Source organism: Pipistrellus hanaki (assembly GCF_964339955.1).
Source record: "Pipistrellus hanaki genome assembly, chromosome: 5".
Taxonomy (NCBI): Eukaryota; Metazoa; Chordata; class Mammalia; order Chiroptera; family Vespertilionidae; genus Pipistrellus; species Pipistrellus hanaki.
Genome location: NC_140507.1, coordinates 76827188 through 76850277, shown reverse-complemented (window position 1 = coordinate 76850277; position 23090 = coordinate 76827188). Strand labels below are relative to the sequence as shown.

General features: G+C 60.1%; 1 protein-coding gene across 4 annotated transcripts in view; it reads left to right on the top strand.

Moving 5' to 3' along the window:
- The window catches only part of DOCK6 (dedicator of cytokinesis 6), a 50502-nt gene extending 28200 nt beyond the window's left edge, over positions 1-22302 (top strand). Inside the window, exons 23-50 of one of the 4 annotated variants that reach the window (XR_014795167.1) lie at positions 886-990; positions 3163-3255; positions 3522-3617; positions 4474-4614; positions 7501-7614; positions 7698-7868; positions 8319-8458; positions 8545-8714; positions 10922-11082; positions 11234-11416; positions 12264-12390; positions 12702-12786; positions 12914-13010; positions 13143-13277; positions 13593-13745; positions 13883-14041; positions 14145-14245; positions 15835-16027; positions 16104-16247; positions 18229-18360; positions 18447-18461; positions 19656-19791; positions 19880-19969; positions 20257-20493; positions 20807-20950; positions 21033-21139; positions 21314-21475; positions 22083-22302. Coding sequence is in view for 3 of the 4 variants with exons in the window: in XM_084885762.1 (XP_084741888.1) it covers positions 886-990; positions 3163-3255; positions 3522-3617; positions 4474-4614; positions 7501-7614; positions 7698-7868; positions 8319-8458; positions 8545-8714; positions 10922-11082; positions 11234-11416; positions 12264-12390; positions 12702-12786; positions 12914-13010; positions 13143-13277; positions 13593-13745; positions 13883-14041; positions 14145-14245; positions 15835-16027; positions 16104-16247; positions 18229-18360; positions 18447-18461; positions 19656-19781; positions 19880-19969; positions 20257-20493; positions 20807-20950; positions 21033-21139; positions 21314-21475; positions 22083-22125 (3624 nt within the window). In the remaining variant the exon portion in view is untranslated. The remainder of the gene's footprint in view (positions 1-885; positions 991-3162; positions 3256-3521; positions 3618-4473; positions 4615-7500; positions 7615-7697; positions 7869-8318; positions 8459-8544; positions 8715-10921; positions 11083-11233; positions 11417-12263; positions 12391-12701; positions 12787-12913; positions 13011-13142; positions 13278-13592; positions 13746-13882; positions 14042-14144; positions 14246-15834; positions 16028-16103; positions 16248-18228; positions 18361-18446; positions 18462-19655; positions 19792-19879; positions 19970-20256; positions 20494-20806; positions 20951-21032; positions 21140-21313; positions 21476-22082) is intronic. The other 3 variants (XM_084885762.1, XM_084885764.1, XM_084885763.1) reach the window with 3 other exon arrangements.
- Positions 22303-23090: the final 788 nt, after the last annotated feature.

Genomic DNA, 23090 nt, shown 5'->3' with positions numbered 1-23090 from the left:
ACGTGTGTAGGGTGTGTATACGTGTGTGTGTCCTATATATAGACCTACTGGGAGGCACATATACATGTGTGCCCAATGTGTGTAAATACACAGGTCACAAATATATCTGCCCCATAGGTGTACATGCACGGAGCAGATGTATGTGTGTACCCCGTGCGTGTGTATACAGGTGTAGGGTTGTGTGACTCACGCACGTGTGAACACAGGCTCACATGCTCATGCACCCCGTGCACGTACATGCACACCAGTTTTCCAGGGTTGCATGTGGATGCCTACATGGGCACACATATATGGTCCAGGCTAGTGTTCACACTTGCGGTTTTTTTTTTAAAGATTTTTAATTGATTTTCGAAAAAGAGGAAGGGAGAGGGAGAGAGAGGGAAGGAGAGAGAAACATCAATGTGAGAGCAAACCATCAAGCCGCTGCCTACTTCACACTCTGCCCTGGGGAGCCAGCTCGCAGCCCGGTCGTGTGCCCTGACCGTTCATCGGACCAGCAGCCTTACGGTGAACAGATGGTGCCCAGCCAACGGAGCCGCACCGGCCAGGGCACACACTTGGGTTTTTTTTGTTTGTTTGTTTTGTGTGTTTTTTTTTTTGGGGGGGGGGGGGTGTTAAAATATATCTTACTAATTTTTTACAGAGAGGAAGCGAGAGGGATAGAGAGTTAGAAACATCGATCAGCTGCCTCTTGCACACCCCCTACTGGGGATGTGCCCGCAACCAAGGTACATGCCCTTGACCTGAATCGAACCCAGGACCCTTCAGTCCGCACGCTGACTCTCTATCCACTGAGCCAAACCGGTTTCGGCTCACACTTGATTTTTTTATGCTGGTTTCCTTGTCGTCTGCCCATGGATGCTACCACTCACCGTGTATCTCCAGGGTATCGACCGCTCGCACTCCTGGGTGAATTCTGCCTATGCTCCAGGAGGCAGCAAGGCTGTGCTGCGCCGGGCACCCCCGTTTTGTGGGGCCGACCCCAGACAGGTGCCCTCCCCCCCCGCCCTGCACGCGTGGGACCCCCCTCAGCATGAGCTCCCCCTCAGTCCTGGCTGCGCTGACTAACCCAGGGGGGCTGCCCGAAGGAGGAGGCGCGCCCCTTCTGCTTTGTTTGGATCTGTGGAGTCGGCATGGCAGGCGCACAGGGTCGCCGTAAACTGCTGCCACAGGACCACAGCCTCAGGCAGAGACAGAAGGAAGGGACGGGTGGCGTGTACACGGCATGGAAATGATATGCAGACCCAGCCACTGTAACCTCACTGCCCCGCATGGCCTTCTCTGCCCTCTAACCGCTCTGTTCAGGAGCCTCTCCCTGTCCCCTTGACACGGCCACCTGGATGGTCCCAGGGGGACAAAACCGAGCCTCGAGCTCCGCCGTCCTGTTTCAGACAAAGGGGAGCCTGTGGGCAGCTCCCTCTACCCGACCCTCCCCCAGACACCCCCTGTGCACGGGGGCTTTGCTTTCCGACAGACGTGGGTTTGAATCCTGGCTCTGAATTTCCAGACGTGGTAACGATTCTAAGGAAAGTGCTCAGCACCGCAGCCTGGAGCCCGGGAGAGAGTTAGGGGGTTGCAGGCAGGATGCTGTTAGCGACATAGCTTCTTGGCCCAGCCTCACCCCTGAGCCGCCAGCTAGCTGGGGAGACAGACAGCACGCAAACAAGTGCAATGCCTGGAAGGAGACAGCAGAGGGACCACCAGCCTCCCTCTGGTGTAGGGTGCATATAGAAAGGGGTCCGCCTCTCTCTGGGGCTTCTCTCCAGAGAGAGAGCGTGTTCTGCTGGGACCTGGAGGGGAAGGTGGAGCCAGGAGGCCACGGGGGCTGGTTTCCTGCCCTGAGCCCTGTCCCAGCTCTGTGCTGTCACTCGGGCCTGCACTGCGTGGTGGTCCTGGGGACTGACAGCAGCACCGGCAGGGGGACTTTCCGACAGACTTTCCAGATTGGAAATCTGGGTTCGTGGGTCCTGCCAGCCCCCCTGCTTTTTTAAAAAAATATATTTTATTGATTTTTCACAGAGAGGAAGAGAGAGGAATAGAGAGTTAGAAACATCGATGAGAGAGAATCATCGATCAGCTGCCTCTTGCACACCCCCTACTGGGGATGTGCCCACAACCAAGGTACATGCCCTTGCCCGGAATTGAACCCCGGACCTTTCAGTCCGCAGATCGACGCTCTATCCACTGAGCAACACCGGTCCGGCCCCCCTGCATTTTTAACAGGACTCCCCCACTGCCCTCCGACCGCGGAGGTGTCAGCTGGGCCTTGGAGATCACATAGGAGGTGCTGGGATGGCAGGCGGGTGGGCATTCCTGGCAGGAGGTGGCACCGAGGCTGGCCTTTGCAGGGGTTGCTGAGAAGCCAGGGTGTGTGGCTGGGATTGTGGGAGCTGGGGGGCCTCCACTGCCAAGGCCGGGGCCTGGGCGGGTCCCAGGGCTGGGCCGCCTCTGTCATTGGACCTGTTCTCCCTGCCAGCAGCCTCACCTCCTAACCGACAAAGGAGGAGGGGAGAGTGGAGCTTGAGTCCCCGTACCCGTTTCACAGATGGGGACAACTGAGGCCCAGTGAGGCCCCCAAGGAAGGCTGGAGTGGGGCCAGGCCTGGAACCCGGGGCTCTCAGCTGCTCCCCTGCTTCTCATCACCATCTACCTCCCCTGCCCTAGAATTCTTCCTCTTTGTCCTCTCCTTCCTCTCTTTAACCTTTTCTGTCTGTACTCTCTCCCTCCTCCACCTCTGTGCCCTCCCTCCTCCTTCTCTGTCTACTACCCCTGAGCTCACTGACTCACTCACACTCTCCACCCTTGTCCACACTCACTCTCCACCCTCTGAGCACACTCCCTCTTCACCATCTACAGTGATTTTACCCTCTCCCCCTCCACCCTTCCCATCCACTCTCTCACCTGTGTGTCTATACTCCCTGCCCACGGGGTCTCCGGCTCACATCCTCACCTGTTCTGTTCACCCTGCTTTTCGCCTCCTCGCTATGTCTGCCTTATGCTCATCTCCGTCACCCCCTTTCCCTCTCCATCCACACCCCGACCGCCTGTCCACACGGACACATCTTTCCTCTGTCCGTGCCGACCAGCCCCCTTCCTGTCCATGCCATCTGCCCACACTAACCCCTCCTCGCCATCCCATCCTCTCCACTCCATCCGTCATAGGCCATCGACCGCAGCTCTGCCCGAACCTCTTCCTACCTCGAGAGCTCCTCCTCGGCCCCACCAGCCACCCGGCCGAGACCCACTGTGCAGAAGGTAGTGGGGAGCAGGGGCGGGGGGCGCACTTTCGGCCTGGGCCCGGCAAGGGGGTCCAGAGCACCCACCCCTGAGCCCAGCGGGGTCCGGGCAGCCCAGGGAAAGGGCACATCTGACTCCTGCCCGCCCCCCCCCCGCCCCGCTCTCTCGCATGGCCTCCTGCTGCTCTAACCCCAAGCCCTCTATCCAGCTTCATCCTCCCGCTTCGTGCTCTCCGGGGGGGTGGGGGCGCCCTCTGCCCTCGGTGACCCTGTCCCCGCCTACAGCTGCTTCACGAGGAGCTGGCCCTGCAGTGGGTGGTGAGCGGCAGTGCCGTGCGCGAGGCCGTCCTGCAGCATGCCTGGTTCTTCTTCCAGCTCATGGTGAGACACACACACACACACACACACACACACACACACAGGCACACAGGCGCACACGGAGAGCGAGAGGCCCTGGGGAGGCCCTCCTGGGGGAGAGAAGCCCAGAGATTGTGCCTGAGACCCCTGAGGAATGGCTCCGAGACACCCCCCCACACTCAGGGACAGAGATGAGAGACACCTACAGGGATCGTCCCCTGGAGAGAGGCCCTCCCCCGCCCTCCGATGGGACTGTCAGCTGAGGTCCCTGACCAGGACGGAGACACCCCCACCCGAGAGATACCCCCAGAGAGAGAAGGAAACCCCTGGGGAACTCTTCAAGAGGTGCCTTGAGGGACCCCCCCTGACTCCAAGCCCCACCCCCATCCGGTGGGCCTTCACAGGCCCACTCAGGGCTCCCTCAGCCCCACCCCTCAGGCCCAGTGCTTTCCCCAGACTTCACCCCAGGAGCCCTGCGTCAGCCCTCCCCCTGGCTCAGCCTCAGCCCACTCAGGCTCAGCCCGTGGCCTTCGAGAAAGTCCTACTCGCAGCCTCTCCGGCCCTGCCCTCCGTGGGGAGCCAGAAATGCTCAGGTGGCTGACGGCTCGGGTCGGGGTCACGCGCCAGAAGTGCTGGCATCATCGAGGGGGCGGGCCCACGGGGACAGCCAGAAGAGCTCGGGATCCGGGCGCGGGGCCCAGGACGGTCGGAAGTGCTGAGGTCATCCAGGGGGAGGGCCAGGGCCCATGACGCCCACCTGTCCCTCGCCTCCCTCGCTGCTAAAATACCATTCGCAGCTCCTCAAGCCCCATCCCCATCTGGCAAGAGCCCTCTGCCCCACCGCCCCTCAAGCTCTCCCCCGGCCCCGCCCGGCCCCCAGGTGAAGAGCATGGCCCTGCACCTGGTTCTGAGCCAGCGTCTGGACACGCCCCGAAAGCTCCGCTTCCCCGCGCGCTTCCTGGACGACATCGTGGCGCTGGTGGGCTCGGTGGGCCTGGAGGTCATCACCCGGGCCCACAAGGTAAAGGAGAGGGGCCTCCGCGGGGGCGGGGCTCGGGGCGCCAGTCCCGCCCAGTGCTTCCAGGCTGCGAGGCCACCAGTCCCATTTGCTGGATGGGTCTGTTCATTCATCGTCATTTCTTTTTTTTAAATATATATTTTTATTGATTTCAGAGAGGAAGGGAGAGAGAGAGATAGAAACATCAATGATGAGAGAGAGCACTGATCTGCTGCCTCCTGCACACTCCATACTGGGGATCGAGCCCGCAACCCGACCATGTGCCCTTGGCCGGAATCGAACCCGGGACCCTTCAGTCTGCAGGCTGACACTGTATCCACTGAGCTAGACCAGCCAGGGCCAACGTCATTTCTTAAGTACCTACTGTGTGCACATCCCTGTGCTGGGCGCTAGAGACACAGCAGTGAACAAGAGATGCCAACCCTTGCCCTCCTGGCGCCGACTGTCAGGGAGAGGCTTGAAGGAGTGAGGGAGCAATCTGACGTCTGGGGGAAGAGCATTCCAAGCAGGGGGATGGCAAGAGAAACCCTGGCTGAGACGGTGCCTGGGCTGTCGGAGGAGAATGAAGTGATGGGAGTGGCCGGAACAGAGTGAGCAAATCAGGAACGGGAGTTGGAGAAGGCAGGAAGTGACGGATCCATGAGCCCTTACCAGTGTCAGTATACACTGAGGGGCCAGGTTATGATGATTCCTGAACACATAATAATCTGGCCCCTCAGTGTATATCCTATATAACAAATATAATAAAAGGCCAATATACAAATTGTCCCCTCGACCAGGAGTTTGACCAGCAGGCAGGCTGGCCAACCACCCATGTCCCCCACCTGGCCAGGCTGGCCGGACCCCACCCATGCATGAATTCATGCACCGGGCCTCTAATATATATACTGAGCGGCCAGATTATTATGATCTCTGAACACTCAGTGTACAATGAGGGCTCAATCGTGGACATTAGTGTTCTGAGACCCTGACACTTGTCCAGGCACTGGGTCCCTAATTCCCATGCCCTCGGAAGCTAGGTGGGCAATATTCATGATAGTAATATTGAGCACTTACTGTGTATCTAAACACCTGAGATGAATCACAGCCTCCCAACAGCCCCAGGAAGTTTGTGTTAGTATCTCCATCTTACTGGAGGAGAAATGGGCAGAGAATGACTAGCAACCTGCTGCCACACAACCGAGAAGGGGCAGAACTGAACCCACGCCACCAGGTTCAGAGCCCACACACACCCTTATCGCCCGATTCAGTTGGGGAAGCGGGGGCCGGTGAAGGCCCCGAGGGCGTGTGCTCGGCCGCTGTGGCCGCAATGTCTCATTTGAAAAGTGAAATGGGACTTCTGGATTTGATGGGAACTTTCCAGACTTTTGAAACACCAGACTGGCCCGAGCCAGCCCCTTGTGCAATCCCTTGGCGACCTCTGGGCTGGTCTCAAAGGTCCCGACCTTGTTCCACTGGAGCCTCCCCTGAGCACTGACATTCCCAGGGGCTGACCCAGATTGTGAGGAAACCGCCCTGGGAAAGGGTTGCAGGGCAGAGCAATGCCCCCGAGAAGCCCGTCGCATAGCTGCGAGTGGGACAGCGGTGACGGCCGCCGTGGTCCCACGCACGGAGCTCGGAACGGGGCCGACCCCGCCCCCACCCCATGGTGGACTCGGCTCAAGCAGGCTTTGTGTTTTGTCCCTTTGGGTTGCAGGGAGCTTAGAGCCCCCAGGCTGACCGGTGAGGCCAGAGTGGCTGGAGAGAGCACGCGGGAAGAACACGCACCAGCTGGGCCCGGAAGCCGTAGCAATCCCCGTGCTGTCCCTCCCACTAGCGGGGCACATCCTGCCCCAGGGCCGTGGCCCTGTTCTTTCCTCGGCCTGGAGCGCCTCTTCCTCCTCCTCCTCCTCCGGGCCTCCCTCCACGGGCAGCCCGTTCAGTCGTCTTCGACACGTGGAACGATCTGAGATCCCCCACGGGAAGCTGGGCGCTGTGCAAGCCGTCCGTGCTCATCAGATGATTGCTGAGGGCTTAGCGTTAGGGCAGAGGTTAATTTGCTCAAACTTAACCACAAGTGGTTTAAATGTGCCCCAGGTTTATTTCTGAGCACAAGTGGGCCATGGGGGCTCCATGGTGTGGGCCTGGCCATCAGGATTCACCTTGGTGCCGACACTGGTTTGGCTCAGTGGATGGAGTGTTGGCCTGCGGACTGAAGGGACCCGGGTTCGATTCCGGTCTAGGGCATGTGACTTGGTTGTGGTCACATCCCCACTAGGGGGTGTGCAGGAGGCAGCTGATCGATGTTTCTCATCGATGTTTCTAACTCTCTATCCCCTCTCGCTTCCTCTCTGTAAAAAATCAATTATAAAAAAGATTCTCCATGGTGCCCCCCACATCAGGCACCTGGCAGGCTGTGGGAACAGGAAGACCTGGCCACAGTATCTCCCTTCATCCCATTGGCCAGAATGGGATCTGATCACAGGGTTATTCTCAGCTGCAAGGCAGGCTGGGAAATCCAGTCTTTACCGCCCTCTGACCTCACACCAGAGAGATGGGAAGGAGGATCTAGGGGGAGTCAGCAGCCAGTTTCTGCCATCCATGTTGTTCCCCCCACATCCCCTGCCAGGCTGGGCGGACCTCACCCAGGCACAAATTCTCCATGGGGAGAGAGGAGAGAAAATTGTGTCCTAAACGGTGCCCTGAGGGGTGTGGACATGTAGGTGTAAGGAAGGGAGGGGCTGGTCAGAGGGCGGAGACCCCAGGAAGGCCTGGAGAGGCCCGAGGGCGGAGGGGTGTTAGGACCCGGCTCTGGGACTGCGACGCGGCTCCCGGAGTCGGAGCCGCTGGCGGCCGTGGAGAGAGCGGGCCCGGCAGGGACCGCGCGGCTGACGGGCCCTGTGTCCCCAGGACATGGAGCAGGCCGAGCGCCTCAACAGCAGCCTGGCCTTCTTCCTCAGCGACCTGCTGTCCCTGGCGGACCGCGGCTTCGTGTTCGGCCTGGTCCGGGCCCACTACAAGCAGGTGGGAGGCGCCCGCCCGCGGGGGCCGGCGGGGGGGGGGGGGGGCGGAGAGCCTGCCCACTGACCCCTCCCGGGCCCCGGCAGGTGGCCGCGCGGCTGCAGTCGGCCCCCAGCCCGGCGGCGCTGCTGACCCTGCGCACGGACTTCACCCGCATCCTGTGCAGCCACGAGCACTACGTGACCCTCAACCTCCCCTGCTGCCCCCTGTCGCCCCCGGCCTCCCCCTCGCCCTCCGTGTCCTCCACCACCTCGCAGGTGGGCCGGCCTCCCTTCTGGCTCCTCCCTTGACCTGTGACCTCTCACCTTCAACCTGTCTTCCGGGGCTCCCCAGCCTTTGTCCTTTTCAGGGTGGGCCACTGTCCAGGGGGGACCATCCTCTCTCCTCTGACCCTTCACCTCTGACCCCTCATGTTCAGCACTTTCCTAGGGACCAGGTCCTAATTTCTCACCCCTAAATCTTAGCTCACCGACCTGCCTTCGAGCTGCTGTGTCTCAGACCTCTGACTTTTGACCCCATATTCCCACCACCTCACAGGTGAACCTCATTCTCTTACCTCTGACCCTGAACTGAGCTGTCACCTCCAGATAATTCCAGTCTCTCACCTCTAAACCTTAACTTCAGATGAGTTCATCCTAACCCCTCACCTCCGACCCCTGACCCCTGGTGACATCGTTGCTTCCTCCCCCTCCCTTCACCCTCCGCAGAGCTCCACCTTCTCCAGCCAAGCCCCGGACCCCAAGCTGCTCAGCATGTTTGAGCTGAGCGGGCCGTTCAGGCAGCAGCACTTCCTGGCGGGGCTCCTGCTGACGGAGCTGGCGCTGGCCCTGGAGCCGGAGGCCGAGGGGTGAGCCCGGGCCCTGCTTGGCCCCAGCGGGTGGGAAGGTCCAGGCACTGTGTCTCCTGTGTCCTGAGCACCCCACTCCTCCGCAGGGCTTCCCAGCTGCACAAGAAGGTCATCAGCGCCGTGCACAACCTGCTCTGCGGCCATGATGTTGACCCCCGCTACGCCGAGGCCCCGGTGAAGGCCCGGGTGGCCGAGCTGTACCTCCCGCTGCTGTCCATCGCCCGGGACACGCTGCCGCGGCTGCATGACTTCGCTGGTCAGTGGGCCGGGCAGTTGGAGTCACACAACCCAGGGGCTCGATGGACACATGGGCTCAGGTTGGGGAAGGTGGGCGAGCACAGTTAGGAGTAAAAACATGGCGTGAGGGTCCACAGACTGGGTTCAAGTGCCGGGGCAGGGCCCTGGCAAGCCATTCACCTCGCTGCGCCTCAGGTTTCTCACCTGTGAAATGGGGACAGTGGTGACACTAACTACTTCCTATAGTTATGTAAACACGTGCAGAGCTGTAGCACTGGGACATTGTCAGCCCACAGTAAATGGGAGATAGGATTATAACATGTATTACTCCTGAGAAGGAGAGGGTGTGAGGAGGGAAGGCGGGGAGCATTGGGGCCAGAAGGCAGTTGCAGCCCTGGATTCAGTGATTTGCTCATAGCGCATTCATTGGCACCTCTTAGGGACATGACACGGGGGTGGGAAGCATAGGCTTGGGATTTGTGGGTTGATCCCCTCCATCATTGGGCGGAAGTTCTTAGTCTTTATTTCTAACTTTTTTATCTACCTTGTTTGCTTCTTTCTTTCTGGGACTCCAATTACACTTATATTAGACCGTTTGATCATCTCACACGTGCCTGCTATGCTCTGTTGTGTTTTCCATTCTTTTTTTTCACTCTGTGCTTCCCTTGGGAAATTGTCTGTTCACCTGTCTTTGAGTTCACTACTTCTGTCTTCTGCTGTGTCCAGGCTTCCGATAGCCCCAACTATTGAGTTCTGAATTTCAGGTGTTACATTTTTTCAGTAGGAAGATGTCTATTTTAGTCCATCGTTTCCACTACTTTTTATCTTAAGAACTGCGTTTGCTTTTGATCATCGATGTGCCTCCTCCTGTTGTCTCTTCTCTCTGATCAATCGGTTCCCCACCTTTTCACATACCTTTCAGCTTTTTATTGTATTTTGGACATTGTATATAAGAGAACCACCAGGACTGGAGCAATGCCATTTTTCCCTAGAGAGGGTTCCTCTTTCCCTCTCTTAGCAGATGAGTTAAGGGGCTGATCACTTCAGTCCAGTTTGAAACTGAGCGTGGCTAAGTTGGGCTGGAGTGATAGTTAGGTTCAGTTGACCTTTTGTGTTTTTTGTTTGTTTGTTTTTATAATTTTATTGATTTTTTACAGAGAGAAAGGGAGAAGGTTAGAGAGTCAGAAATATTGATGAGAGAGAATCATTGATCAGCTGCCTCCTGCACACCTCCCACTAGGGATGTGCCCGCAACCAACGTACATGTCCTTGCCCGGAATCGAACCTGGGACCTTTCAGTCCCCAGGCCAACACTCTATCCACTGAGCCAAACCGGTTAGGGCTAAGTTGACCTTTTGTTTCAAGAATCCCTAGGGTGAAACCTAATTGTTGGCTGCTCCTCTCTCTGGTGAGACTTTCTTGGGGGGAGGGGAAGGGGAGTGGGTACTCTTACAAGATCGTAGATTTTTAGAACTGGACCATTTAGATTAAAATCAGCTTTACTATGCACCAACTACTGCGTGACCCCAGGCAAGTAACTTAACCTCTACAGAGAGGGTAACCTCATCTATAAAGTAGGAATGATCAAAGTCCTTATCTTGTAGGTATGTGTTTTTAAGATTCGTAGTTAATATTTTTAAAAAATATATATCTTATTGATTTTTTACAGAGAGGAAGAGAGAGGGATAGAGAGCTAGAAACATCGATGAGAGAGAATCATCAATTAGCTGCCTCTTGCAAACCCCCTGCTGGGGATGTTCCCACAACCAAGGTACATGCCCTTGACCGGAATCGAACCTGGGACCTTTAAGTCCGCAGGCTGACGCTCTATCCACTGAGCCGGTTTCAGCCGTAGTTAATATTTTTTAAGTGAGACTAGCACCTGGCACATAGGAGATGCCATAATAATAGCAACAGCCTATGTTGTTGTTGTCATCACCACCATCATCACCTTTACAGTTTCTGCTCCTGTGGGCCAGGCCGGGTTCTGAGTGTGGAGCATAGAGCAGTGGCCAGAGTAGATATAGCTCCTGCCTCTGTGGACACAATGAATGCATGTGTTTCCAAGTACAATAAGTGAGCTCTGAGGGTAGAAAGCTGGAGACTGGTCTAGGGGGTGGGATCAAGGAGGGCTTCCATGAGGAGGTGACCCGTGAGCTGAGATTTGAGGCAGAGGGAGAGCACTTACCAAGGACTCCTTTCTCTCTCCCCCTGCTCCTGCCCCAGAGGGCCCAGGTCAACGGTCAAGGCTGGCTTCCATGCTCGATTCAGACGCGGAAGGGGACGGGGACTTTGGAGGCACCATCAACCCCTCCGTGGCCATGGCCATTGCCGGTGGCCCCCTGGCCCCTGGCTCCCGGGCCAGCATCTCCCAGGGCTCAGCCACTGTGAGTATGGGGCCGGCCTCTCAGAGCCACTATCCCACCGGGTGACAGAAGTTACGAAATGAGGTTCAAGTCAGCCAGTTCTCATCTTATTTGGAGAAAATGGAAGTCAACTCTGTCCCTTCTGAGCGCCCTGTCCCCTCTCTGGCCCCAGGGTTCTCGCTCCGGCTGCCCGCTCTCTGCCGAGTCCAGCCGGACGCTGCTGGTGTGTGTGCTGTGGGTGCTGAAGAACGCAGAGCCAGCCCTCCTGCAGCACTGGGCCGCCGACCTGTCCCTCCCCCAGCTGGGCCGGCTCCTGGACCTGCTGTACCTCTGCCTGGCTGCCTTCGAGTACAAGGTTTGGGGTGTGGGTAGGGGCTGGAGGGCAGGAGGCAGGCTGAGGGTGTGGGCAGGGGCTGGGGGCAGGAGGCAGGCTGAGGGTGTGGGCAGGGGCTGGGGGCAGGAGGCAGGCTGAGGGTGTGGGCAGGGGCTGGAGGGCAGGAGGCAGGCTGAGGGTGTGGGCAGGGGATGGGGGCAGGAGGCAGGCTGAGGGTGTGGGCAGGGGCTGGGGGCAGAAGGCAGGCTGAGGGTGTGGGCAGGGGCTGGAGGGCAGGAGGCAGGCTGCGGGTGTGGGCAGGGGCTGGGGGCAGGAGGCAGGCTGCGGGTGTGGGCAGGGGCTGGGGGCAGGAGGCAGGCTGAGGGTGCGTACAGAGCTCTCGGCGCTGTGGTCTGGGCGCGAAGGGGGGGACTGTCCTCGTGTCCAGTTCCCGAGGGGAGAGGGGTGGACTGTTTCTGTGCTGAGCACAAGGAAAAGGGGAGGCTTGTTCTCACGAATGGAATTTGGAAGGTGCCGAGGGTTCGCAGGACAGCAGAGAGCGGTATCTTGAAGCACAGGGTCCCAGAGGCCGGGAAGGGCCAGAAGAGACGGGACCGGGTTAGCCCAGGTCCCACGGGGAAGGGCAGAGCCAGCCCGGAACCCGCTCTCTGACCTCCTAGGGCACATGTGTCAAACACACGGCCCGCGGGCCAAATCCAGCCCGCCAGGCCTTGCAATGTGGCCCGCACCGCGCTGTCATCACTGCACTCCGCTGTCAGTTTATGACATTGTCAGTTTATGACTGTTCAGTAAACCATTCGGCCCGCGATTTAGGCTGGATTTTAGATTTTGGCCCCTTCTTTGATTGAGTTCGACACCCCTATCCTAGGGGAAAAAGGCCTTTGAGCGCATCAACAGCCTCACGTTCAAGAAGTCGCTAGACATGAAGGCTCGCCTGGAGGAGGCCATCTTGGGCACCATCGGAGCACGGCAGGAGATGGTGCGGCGGAGCCGTGGTGAGAGGGGGGTGCACCCTACGCCCGTCCCCACCAGCCGCTCTCACCCCGCGTCCGGGGGGGCCCCCACGCGGGCCCGTCCCTACCTCTCTGTCCAGCTCACTTTTCCCAGAAATCCATGCGTCATCCCCATACACATGGGTGTCTGTGTCCCCACCTGTTCTCACAAGTCATTCAGGCCTCCCTGTGCGTCCCCTCGGCCGGCACCTGTGCACCCCGTCCCCTCGGCCAGCACCTGTGCACCCCACCTGTGTACCTCTGTGCCCGTGCGTTTCTCGGTCACGTGTGTCCCTTTGTGCCTGCCCGTCCAGAGCGGAGCCCGTTCGGAAACCAGGAGAACGTGCGCTGGCGGAAGAGCGTCACGCACTGGAAGCAGACCGCGGACCGCGTGGACAAGTAGGTGCTGCCCGAAGGAGGCCAGTTCCCAGAGAAACTGGCGCCTCGGGTGCCTGAGGGAGGGGCTGGGCTTCGCCGGAGGGTAGGTCCGGCTTCCAGAGGCTCCCCTCTCCCCCCTCTCCTCCAGGACCAAGGACGAAATGGAACAGGAGGCCTTGGTGGAAGGGAACCTGGCCACCGAGGTGAGCCTGGTCGTCCTGGACACCCTGGAGATCATCGTGCAGGTAAGGCTGGATCCAGCCTCTTCCTGGCCTCGGACCTGCCCCAATGCCCGTGATCCCGGACCCCAGAGCCCCTCTCCTTTCCCGGGTCCATACCCACGCCGGGCCCTCACAGCCGGACCTCTGGCCCCGCAGACGGTGGTGCTGTCCGAGGCCCGGGAGAGCGTGCTGGGGGCAGTCCTGAAGGTGGTGCTGTACAGCCTGGGCAGCTCCCAGAGCGCCCTCTTCCTGCAGCACGGCCTGGCCACACAGCGGTCCCTGGTGTCCAAGGTGAGCCCCTCGGCCTGGCGGCTGAGAGTCACAGTGCCGCCCCGTCGCTGAGCGCCTCCTGTGTGTGCAGTGTCTCCCCGCGGCAGACCCTCCTCGGCCGCAGTTTTCAGAGGAGAGAACGGAGCACCGGGGTGGCCGGGTCACCCCCTCAGTGTCACACGGCCAGGACTAGCCCCGGGGTGACTGCCCAGTCCGCTGTGCCTGGCCACGGAAGGCAGAGCGCAGACAGGGGCTCCTGCCCAGGTCCCCAGGGGGGACCTTCTGGTCTGGCCCGGGGAGGGGCTGACCCGTGTCTGTCTGGGCCCCGGGGGGCAGTTCCCGGAGCTGCTGTTCGAGGAGGACACCGAGCTGTGCGCCGACCTCTGCCTGCGGCTCCTGCGACACTGCGGCAGCCGCATCAGCACCATCCGAACACACGCCAGCGCCTCCCTCTACCTCCTCATGCGCCAGAATTTTGAGATCGGCAACGTAAGCAGGGGCGGCCTCCCGGGGCGGAGGGAGGGGGTGACAGAGGAGGGTGGGCGGGGAGAGGGGTGAGCGAGCCTGTCCGGCCGGCCCGGCGTGGGTCCGAGGCCCCCAGGCGTGCTCTCGCTCTCGCCCCCCAGAACTTCGCCCGCGTGAAGATGCAGGTGACCATGTCCCTGTCCTCGCTGGTGGGGACGACGCAGAGCTTCAGCGAGGAGCACCTGCGGCGCTCGCTCAGGACCATCCTCACCTACGCCGAGGAGGACGTGGGGCTGCGGGACAGCGCCTTCGCCGAGCAGGTGACCCGCCGCCGCCCTGCTCCCCGCGCCCCAGGGCCTCGCCGGGTCCCGCCCCGCCGCCTCGGCCCCGTCACCTCCCAACGAGGCCCCCTTCCCGCGGCAGGTCCAGGACCTGATGTTCAACCTGCACATGATCCTGACGGACACGGTGAAGATGAAGGAGCACCAGGAGGACCCCGAGATGCTCATTGACCTCATGTACCGGTGAGGAGCGCTCAGACAGAGGAGTGGGCACCTGAGACAGTGAGGCGGGAGCGGGCGAGCACAGAGGTGACAAGAGGGACAGGAGAGCAGACGGACGGGGGAATCAGGTGAGCGAGGCGACCGGTGAGCAGACGGGAGGCTGCAAGTGAGGTGAGGCTCCTGAGTGCACAGGGGAGGAGGGGGCCAGAGGGACCCACAGAACAAGGACAGGAGGGCACGAGTGGGAGGAACAGGTGAGGGCACGCAGTGGGCGGGGGTGCGGGTCAGGGAGTAAGTAAATCTGGAGGAGAGGTGAGGGGAGTTAGTAAGAAATTGGGGCGTGGGCGCCGGAGAGGCGGGTGATGCGGGTGCGGGAGGGACGGGCCTGGGGGGGCGGTGACACGGTGCATGTGCAAGGGGATCAGTGAGTGGGGCGTGGGCCACGGCTCAGAAGGAAAGTGAGAGAATGACACTTTGGGGGGAGGGGGGTTTGTGAAAGGATGGATGGTGACGATTGGATAAGTGAGGGCTTGGACGCAGGGAGGGACTGGGTAAGGGAGGAGACAGGTGAGTAGAGGAAGAGGGGAGATGATGGACAGGCAAATGGGAAGACAGGTGAGAGGCTGGACAGGCAAGGGAATAGGCAAGGGACTGGGCAGGTGAGACAGAGGGATGGACAGGTGAGAGGCTGGACAGGTGAGACAGAGGGATGGACAGTGAGACAGGGGGATGGACAGGTGAGACAGAGGGATGGACAGAGAGATGGACAGGTGAGACAGAGGGGGATGGACAGGTGAGACAGGGATGGACAGGTGAGACAGAGGGATGGACAGGTGGGACAGAGGGATGGACAGGTGAGACAGAGGGATGGACAGAGGGATGGACAGGTGAGACAGGGGGATGGACAGGTGAGACAGAGGGTTGGACAGGTGAGACAGAGGGATGGACAGAGGGATGGACAGGTGGGACAGAGGGATGGATAGGTGAGAAAGGGGGATGGACAGGTGAGAGAGGGGGATGGACAGGTGGGACAGAGGGATGGACAGGTGGGACAGAGGGATGGACAGGTGAGACAGAGGGATGGACAGAGGGATGGACAGGTGGGCTAAGGGATAAGGGGATGGTTTAGGTGCAAGGATGGAAGGTAGAACTGGTAAGGAAACAGGTTAGAGCAGTGTTTCCCAAACTTTTGACATATGTGTGCCCCTTCTATAATTTCCGTAACGCTGAGCACCCCTCGTACTCATGAGAACGTAGAATTAGGCGCAGCTAAGCCCGGTGCGGTGCATATCCCCATCAAACTCCGGGGCAACGCGTACCCCCACCAAACTCTCCCCGGACCCCTGGGGGGACGCGTACCACACTTTGGGGAACACTGGGTTAGAGGACGGACGGTGGATGGGGGGCCGGAGAATGGATGGACAGGGAGACGGGTGAGGGCATGGATAGATGAGGAGACAGGAAACGGGTGACTGGAGGGACAGGTGAGCGGGGTGCGGGTGAGGAGATTGGCTGGTCAGTGGGCAGATGGTGGGGTAACAGGGAAGGCTGGGCAGGTGAGAGGCAGGCGGGGGAGCCCCACCCTCCTCACCCCCTCCCCTGGGCACCAGGATCGCCCGGGGCTACCAGGGCTCCCCGGACCTGCGGCTGACGTGGCTGCAGAACATGGCGGGGAAGCACGCGGAGCTGGGCAACCACGCGGAGGCCGCGCAGTGCATGGTGCACGCGGCCGCGCTGGTGGCCGAGTACCTCGCCCTGCTGGAGGACAGCCGCCACCTGCCGGTGGGCTGCGTCTCCTTCCAGGTGAGGGCGGGGGGGCGGGGGGCAGCGGGGGGGCACCGTGCGGCAGGGACCGGCCCTGACACCCCTTTCGCCCCAGAACATCTCGTCCAACGTGCTGGAGGAGTCCGCCATCTCCGACGACATCCTGTCGCCCGATGAGGAGGGCTTCTGCTCCGGGAAGCACTTCACGGAGCTGGGGCTGGTGGGGCTGCTGGAGCAGGCGGCCGCCCACTTCACCATGGTGAGGCCCGGCGCCCACGGCTCGGGCTCGGGGCTCGGGGCTCGGCCGGGGGGGCATCACAGACCTGCTGGGGGCCCTGTCCTTGCTCTCGGATACTCGAGGGGAAGCTGGGGGGTTTGCAGGGGGAAATGGGGACCCTCAGTGGCTTCCATGGCCTGCCTTTCTCCCTGTTAAACCCTCCACATGCAGGCTGGATAGCGTAAGCCTTTATCACGTTTAGCTGGTGTTAAAACCTTTTTTATTATAGAACATTTTGGTGATTGCTTAGTAGGTCCATCCCCCACCAAAAAAAAAGGGGGGGGGATTTCAAGCACACATCAAAGAAGAAAGTTGTACCCCCACCAACCCAGCGCTCAAATTCATCAGCCACCTGTATTTACCGTCTTGTTTCATCTCTTTATCCAGATTTTTTGGTGGTTTTTTTGTTTTTGTTTTTGTTTTTTTTAGCTGAAACAAGGCCACCAAAAATTAGGTTGCCTCCCCCCCAAAAAAGTGGGAGAGAGAGAAAGGATCTTTTTTTGAGTTTTTGTGGGGCTTTCTGGCATCTGAAAAAAAACAAGATCCCAGTTTTCAAGCATTGATGAATCGGAAGGTGATCATTCGGATTTATAAACCTCTGCTACTCGGTGTGGTCAGAGGCCCAGCAGTGTGGCCATCACCCAGAGCTTGCGAGAAGGCAAACTCTCTGAGCCCTGCCTGTAACAAGATCTCAGATTCCTGTGCGCTTTAGAGTCGGAGAAACTCCAGCTTAAAACAAATCTGATATCCCGCGTCACACCCACAAGCACCTGTGTGCAGCTCCCACTGAGAAAGTCCCTTTTACACAACTCTTATCCTGCACGACGAAGTTAGCAGGAATTCTTTTTTATTTCTTAATCCTCACCCGAGGATATGTTTTTTATTGATTTTAGAGAAGAAAGGAGGAGAGGGGAGAGAGAGAGAGAGAGAGAGAGAGAGAGAAACATTGATGTGAACGAGAAACATTCGTCGGTTGCCTGCTGTACGCACCCCGAACAGGGATCCCCCCCCCCCCCCCCGCAACCTGGGTATGTGCCTGATCAAGAATCGAACCCACAACCTTTTGGTGAATGGGACAAAGCTCCAACCAACCGAGCCACCCAGCCAGGACATGCATTTCTTGATAAATGGATGCCTAGGCATTTACTTGTTATTGTTGCAAAGGAGTTTTTCCTCCAATGTGCTTGCTTGTGTGAAAGCGCTTGGTTTTTCCTGCGTTTCCCTCGTTGGAGGTGGGAACTGTTCCAAAAGGTGTTCTCGCCCGCCCGTGACTGGCTGCTTGACCTGTTCGTCCGTTCCTGGTTCCGGGAACTGGCAGTTGCATCTGGGGCCCCGCTCTGCTTCAGGGTCAGGTTGCCCGGCGAGATTGCTTTCCTGTGGGGCCAGCCCTCCTAGCGGTGTTGTCATTATTGTCACTTTGCTGGAGTCTCACAAGGGCCTCATGAGGGGAAGAAGCCAGGAGGTAGACATAGACCCTCTGATAGCCAACATCCAGGATGCCTGCTCTATGCCAGGCTTGCTGCTGGCACCAGCTAGGGAGAAGGGGCACCTATGAGGGAGTGGTCATCACATGTGCCAGGAGGCAGTGGTCAGAGGCCAGGGGGGCTGGTGTTCGGGTCCACACCCTGGGGGGCGTCTCCATGTCTCTGAGGCTCGGTGTCCCTTCTGAGGAACTGGGGGTGGGGAGGGATTCCTCCTCCCACCAATGAAGGGACACGGGTAAAGTGTAGACGTACACAGTGCCTGTCCACAGCAAACACGGTGGAGACCACAGCGGGGCATGTAGGCGCCAAGTGGAAAGGCTGATGCCCCATCGGGTGGGGGTGGTCAGGGCAGGCTTCCTGGAGGAGGCGGTGGCGGGGGGGCCTTGGGAGATGGGTCAGAGCACAGAAGGGCGGGCTGTTCCCTGCGGGAGGTGACCAGGGAGGGGCTGGGAACCCTGACCTGCTCCCCCCCACCCCAGGGTGGGCTCTATGAGGCGGTGAACGAGGTGTACAAGAACCTGATCCCCATCCTGGAAGCCCACCGCGACTACAAGAAGCTGGCTGCTGTGCACGGCAAACTGCAGGAGGCCTTCACCAAGATCCTGCACCAGGTCGGCCCAGGGTGCCCTCCCAGACCCAGCCCCTGGCCCCACCCCACCTTCCCAGGCTAAACTCTTGACCCTTCTCTTCCCCACAGAGCTCTGGCTGGGAGGTAAGTCAGCCTGGTGGCCATCTGCCTCTGGGGCCCCCACGAGGCTAGTCAGCAGCGGTCACGGGCAGCCACCAGGGGGCGCCGGAGGAGCATGGCTGCCGGGACACAGGCGTTGGGACCCAGTGGGCAAGGATACACCCCACTACTTTCCCCCAGACCCCCCCTCCCTTCCCCAAATCTCCAGGGCAGCCTGTGACTCACCCAGCTGGGAGCTCTCCAGAGACACCCCTCCCTTGGGCAGGGCCTGCTAAGCCACTGCCTGCGAGGGGGCCCTGTTTCTTTTTCTCTTTGTCTCTGTGTCTCTTCCTCTCCCCCCACCCCCCAATGTCTCCCAGTCTCTCCCTGTCTTGATCACTCCCTCTGATTCTCTTGGTCTGTCTCTCCCATCTCCCCTTCCTCCCCCAGGATCTCCGCTCCTCATTGCCATTTAGTGCTCCCCCTCTCCCGCCTTCCCCCCACTTGGGTCTATTTTTAGGCATCTCCTAGTTTGGGGAGAATTTTCTGGCCAAAGATGGCAAGCACCCAGAGCTGAGGCAGGAGGGCTGGGTGGGGGGCGGGTCCCCTCCCTCCCCTGGGGCTCTGGTCTCACGGGGCAGCATAACCAGGACCCTGGGGGGTTGGTGGCTCTCCCTCTGGCCTCCCCCGTGACTTTGTCTCTCTGTCCCCTGCTCCCCGCCTCCCTCTCCTGACGCCTACCCCACCCGTCCGGGATCTGCTTTGGTGAGTGAACGTGGAGCCACCCCTTCCTTTCTGGTGGGAGAGGGGAGGCGGGGGGAGGAGTGAGCGGATGCCCTGGAACAAAGGAGGCAGAGTCTCTGTCCCAAGCATTTATTGAGCACCTGCTGCATACCCAGCCCAGTAGGCACTGAGGATACAGCTGTGAGCAGGATAGACCCAGGCCTTATTCCACATGAGGGGTCAGTGAGGGGCAGATTGGGGGAGGTAGGAGACGGGAGCGAGGGAGAAAGAGCAAGGCGTGGGCCGTTGGTGGTCCTCTGAGTCCATGCCCAGTATTCAAGAGGCCCCCCGCCTCTGCCTGTGACACATGTTCTTGGAGTCCTCACTCGCCTACCCAAGGGCTCTGGTCCCCTTGACCATGTCCGCCTCTCCCACACGTGGGGCCCGGCTTCTGGATGGAGCAGGGGGACCTCCAGCGGGGCCTCCGGGCCAACATACCCCTCCCCGCAGCCCCAGCGCGTTTTTGGGACCTACTTCCGCGTGGGTTTCTACGGAGCCCGCTTCGGGGACCTGGACGAGCAGGAGTTTGTGTACAAGGAGCCCTCCATCACGAAGCTGGCCGAGATCTCCCATCGGCTGGAGGCACGTCCCAGTGGGTGGCGGTGGGTGGAGGGAGCCCAGGGCGGCCCAGGGTGGGGTGAGGCTGCCCCTGTGCGGCCGAGTCAGCCCCGTGTCCCCAGGAGTTCTACACGGAGCGGTTCGGAGAAGACGTGGTCGAGATCGTCAAAGATTCGAACCCTGTCGACAAGACCAAGCTCGACTCCCAGAAGGTGAGGGTTCCTGGCCACGCCCCTGGGGTCCCCAAGATCCGATAGTCAGGGTGGCTCTCAGTACTACTTCCTGGAAACCCTCAAATCCTTTTCCAGGGACCCCCAAACCCTTAGCCTCAGGCAATTCGTAAGGAGACCTGGGACCCCCGGGTGTAAAACCCCTAGACCCGTGGAGGCCCAGATCCCCTTTCTCAGGGACAGGGCCCTGCTGGGAGGCTGGGAAGCCCCGGGGGGCGGGGGGAGTATGTGGGGGTGTGGGAACCTCACTCCCGAGCCCCGTGCCCCAGGCCTACATCCAGATCACATACGTGGAACCGCACTTCGACACCTATGAGCTCAAGGACCGCGTGACCTACTTCGACCGCAACTACGGACTGCGCACCTTCCTGTTCTGCACGCCCTTCACCCCCGATGGGCGTGCTCACGGGGAGCTGCACGAGCAGCACAAGCGAAAGACCCTGCTGAGCACGGACCACGCCTTCCCCTACATCAAGACCCGCATTCGCGTGTGCCACCGGGAGGAGGTATGTGGGGCCCCCAAACCCGGGCTGGGGGAGGTGAGGGGACTCCCAACTCCATCCTCCAGACCCCAATCTGCAGCCTCAGATCCCTCCCTCCAGACCCAGCTGACCCAGGGCTGGACCGCAGCCAGGCCACAGCCCCAGAGCTAGACAGAGGCAGCCGGGCCAGGCCCTGGCAGAGCCAGGCAGGCAGGAGCCCTCACACGCTGTTCATGACACAGCCACGCAGGCCCCTCCCCGCTGCAGCTGCCCTGGGCTGTCCTGGGCCAAGATGTCTCCAGGCCCCAGCCAGTGCGCGCCGCCCCCTCCCCTGCAGACGGTGTTGACGCCGGTGGAGGTGGCCATCGAGGACATGCAGAAGAAGACGCGGGAGCTGGCCTTTGCCACCGAGCAGGACCCGCCGGACGCCAAGATGCTGCAGATGGTGCTCCAGGGCTCCGTGGGACCCACGGTGAACCAGGCATGGCCGCTGGGGTATGCAGGCTGCCCGAGGCCCCCCGGGGTCCACGCAGGCACCCTCACAAGGCCTTCTTACCCCACAGGGTCCCTTGGAGGTGGCCCAGGTGTTTTTGGCAGAGATCCCAGAAGACCCCAAACTCTTCAGGCACCACAACAAGCTCCGGCTCTGCTTCAAGGACTTCTGCAAGAAGTAGGCCTGACCTCACCCTCCAGAGCCCCTCCAGCCCTCATCATGGCGCTCCACCCACTTTCCCCCCCTCCCTCCTAGCTCCTGACCCACCTCACGGTCTCCCCCTCCGCCTCTGGCCTTGCTTTCTTCTCTCCTGAGTGCCAGTCTCTGAGCACCTTGCCATCCGGCCCCCAGGTGCGAGGATGCGCTGCGCAAGAACAAGGCCCTGATTGGGCCAGACCAGAAGGAGTACCATCGCGAGCTGGAGCGCAACTACGCCCGCCTGCGGGAGGCTCTGCAGCCCCTGCTCACCCAGCGGCTGCCCCAGCTGCTGGCGCCGACCACGGCCAGCCTCAGGTGCCTGACCCCCGCCCCCACCCTGGAGAGGGCCGGCGGAGGCAGGCACAGGATGGGGACTGTCGTGCACATCAACACACGCATGTGGCTTTGCACACAAGGATGTGACTACTTGGGCATGTGCACAGATGCACACCCTGGGCAATCATTTCCGATCCCAGGGCAGTGGTCGGCAAACTCATTAGTCAACAGAGCTGAATAGCAACAGTACCACGATTGAAATTTCTTTCGAGAGCCAAATTTTTTAAACTTAAACTATATAGGTAGGTACATTGTTATTAACTCAATTAGGGTACTCCTAAGCTGGCCTTTGCTAAAAACTCAAGGGACCAAAGAGCTGCATGTGGCTTGCGAGCCGCAGTTTGCCGACCACTGTCCTAGTGCATTAGGTCCCACACAAGCAACTTCGTCTTCCTGAGCCTCGGTTTCTACATCCGTAAAATGGGCACGACGCGATTCTGGTGGTGGGTTCCGGGAGAGAATCTGTGAGCCCACAGCCAGATCAGAACGGACGTGAAAGGAGCAGGGAAGCTTTGGCGGAGGAGGGAAGGGGCTGTGGAGTTGGGGGCATCTGTGTCCATGCTGACCCACCTCATTCCTCCCCCAGGAACTCCTTGAACAGAGCAAGTTTCCGGAAGGCCGACCTCTGAGCTCACAGGGCCCAAAACCACACCCAGAGGAACCAGCACCCTGCCTCAGCTCTGTGCCTTTCTGGGAGTCTGCCTCCCTTGGGGTGACCACATTGCATGTGGTGCTGGGCCCTCTGTTCCTGTTTGTGCACTGATACTTATTACCTTTCTTTAATTTAAAATGTTTTTTTATGAGAAGCCTGTGTGGTGTGGTCCCTGGGGGTTGGGTCACGTGAGCACCGTATATCCACTCTCTGATCTTTGACAGCCACTGAGACTGTTGGGTGCCAGGGACACGGCAGTGACCACAGTTGCAAATGCCTGCCCTTGTGGGGCTTGTGGTTCCGATGAGGAAGGCAACACACAAATGAAAATGTCACGTGTACATGGGAATAATAGAACGTTTATTTTATTTTTTCAAAAGGAGCATTTATTAAACCCTTGCTGATTGCCCAGCCCCCAGGAAGACACTGCCCCACTTATGGGTCTTTTTGCCCAAAAAAACTCCAATAGGTTATTGAATCTCCTCAGCACCACTATCAGGCACACCCTTAACCCCGTCTTAGAGATGGGGAAACTGAGGCACCGAGCCCTTAAAGGCTTGGGGTTGGGATTGGAGCCCCGGTCCGGCCGGCCAGAGAGCCCAGGCCTCAGCTGCGGCCTGTGCAGCCTTGAGCTGACCCAGCTCCCTGTCCGCCCCGCGGCGGGCGGTCACCGCGTACCAGGCCTGCGCTGGGCCGCTTCCAGCCTCGGCCCGCTGCGCTGGGGGAGGGGGAGCTCCGTCCGCCGCTGCCCGCCCTCCGCGCCCTCGCGAAGCTGGGGCCGGGCCAGTCCCGCCCTCCCCGCCCCCCGCAGCGGTCCAGCCGCAGCAGGAGGGGGGACAGCGGGGGGTCCGGGACCCGGGAGGGGAGGCGCGGGGACACGGACTGGTGCCCCCATGCGCGCACACACCTGCCGTCCAGGTGCGATCGCGTCCTCCCGCCGCT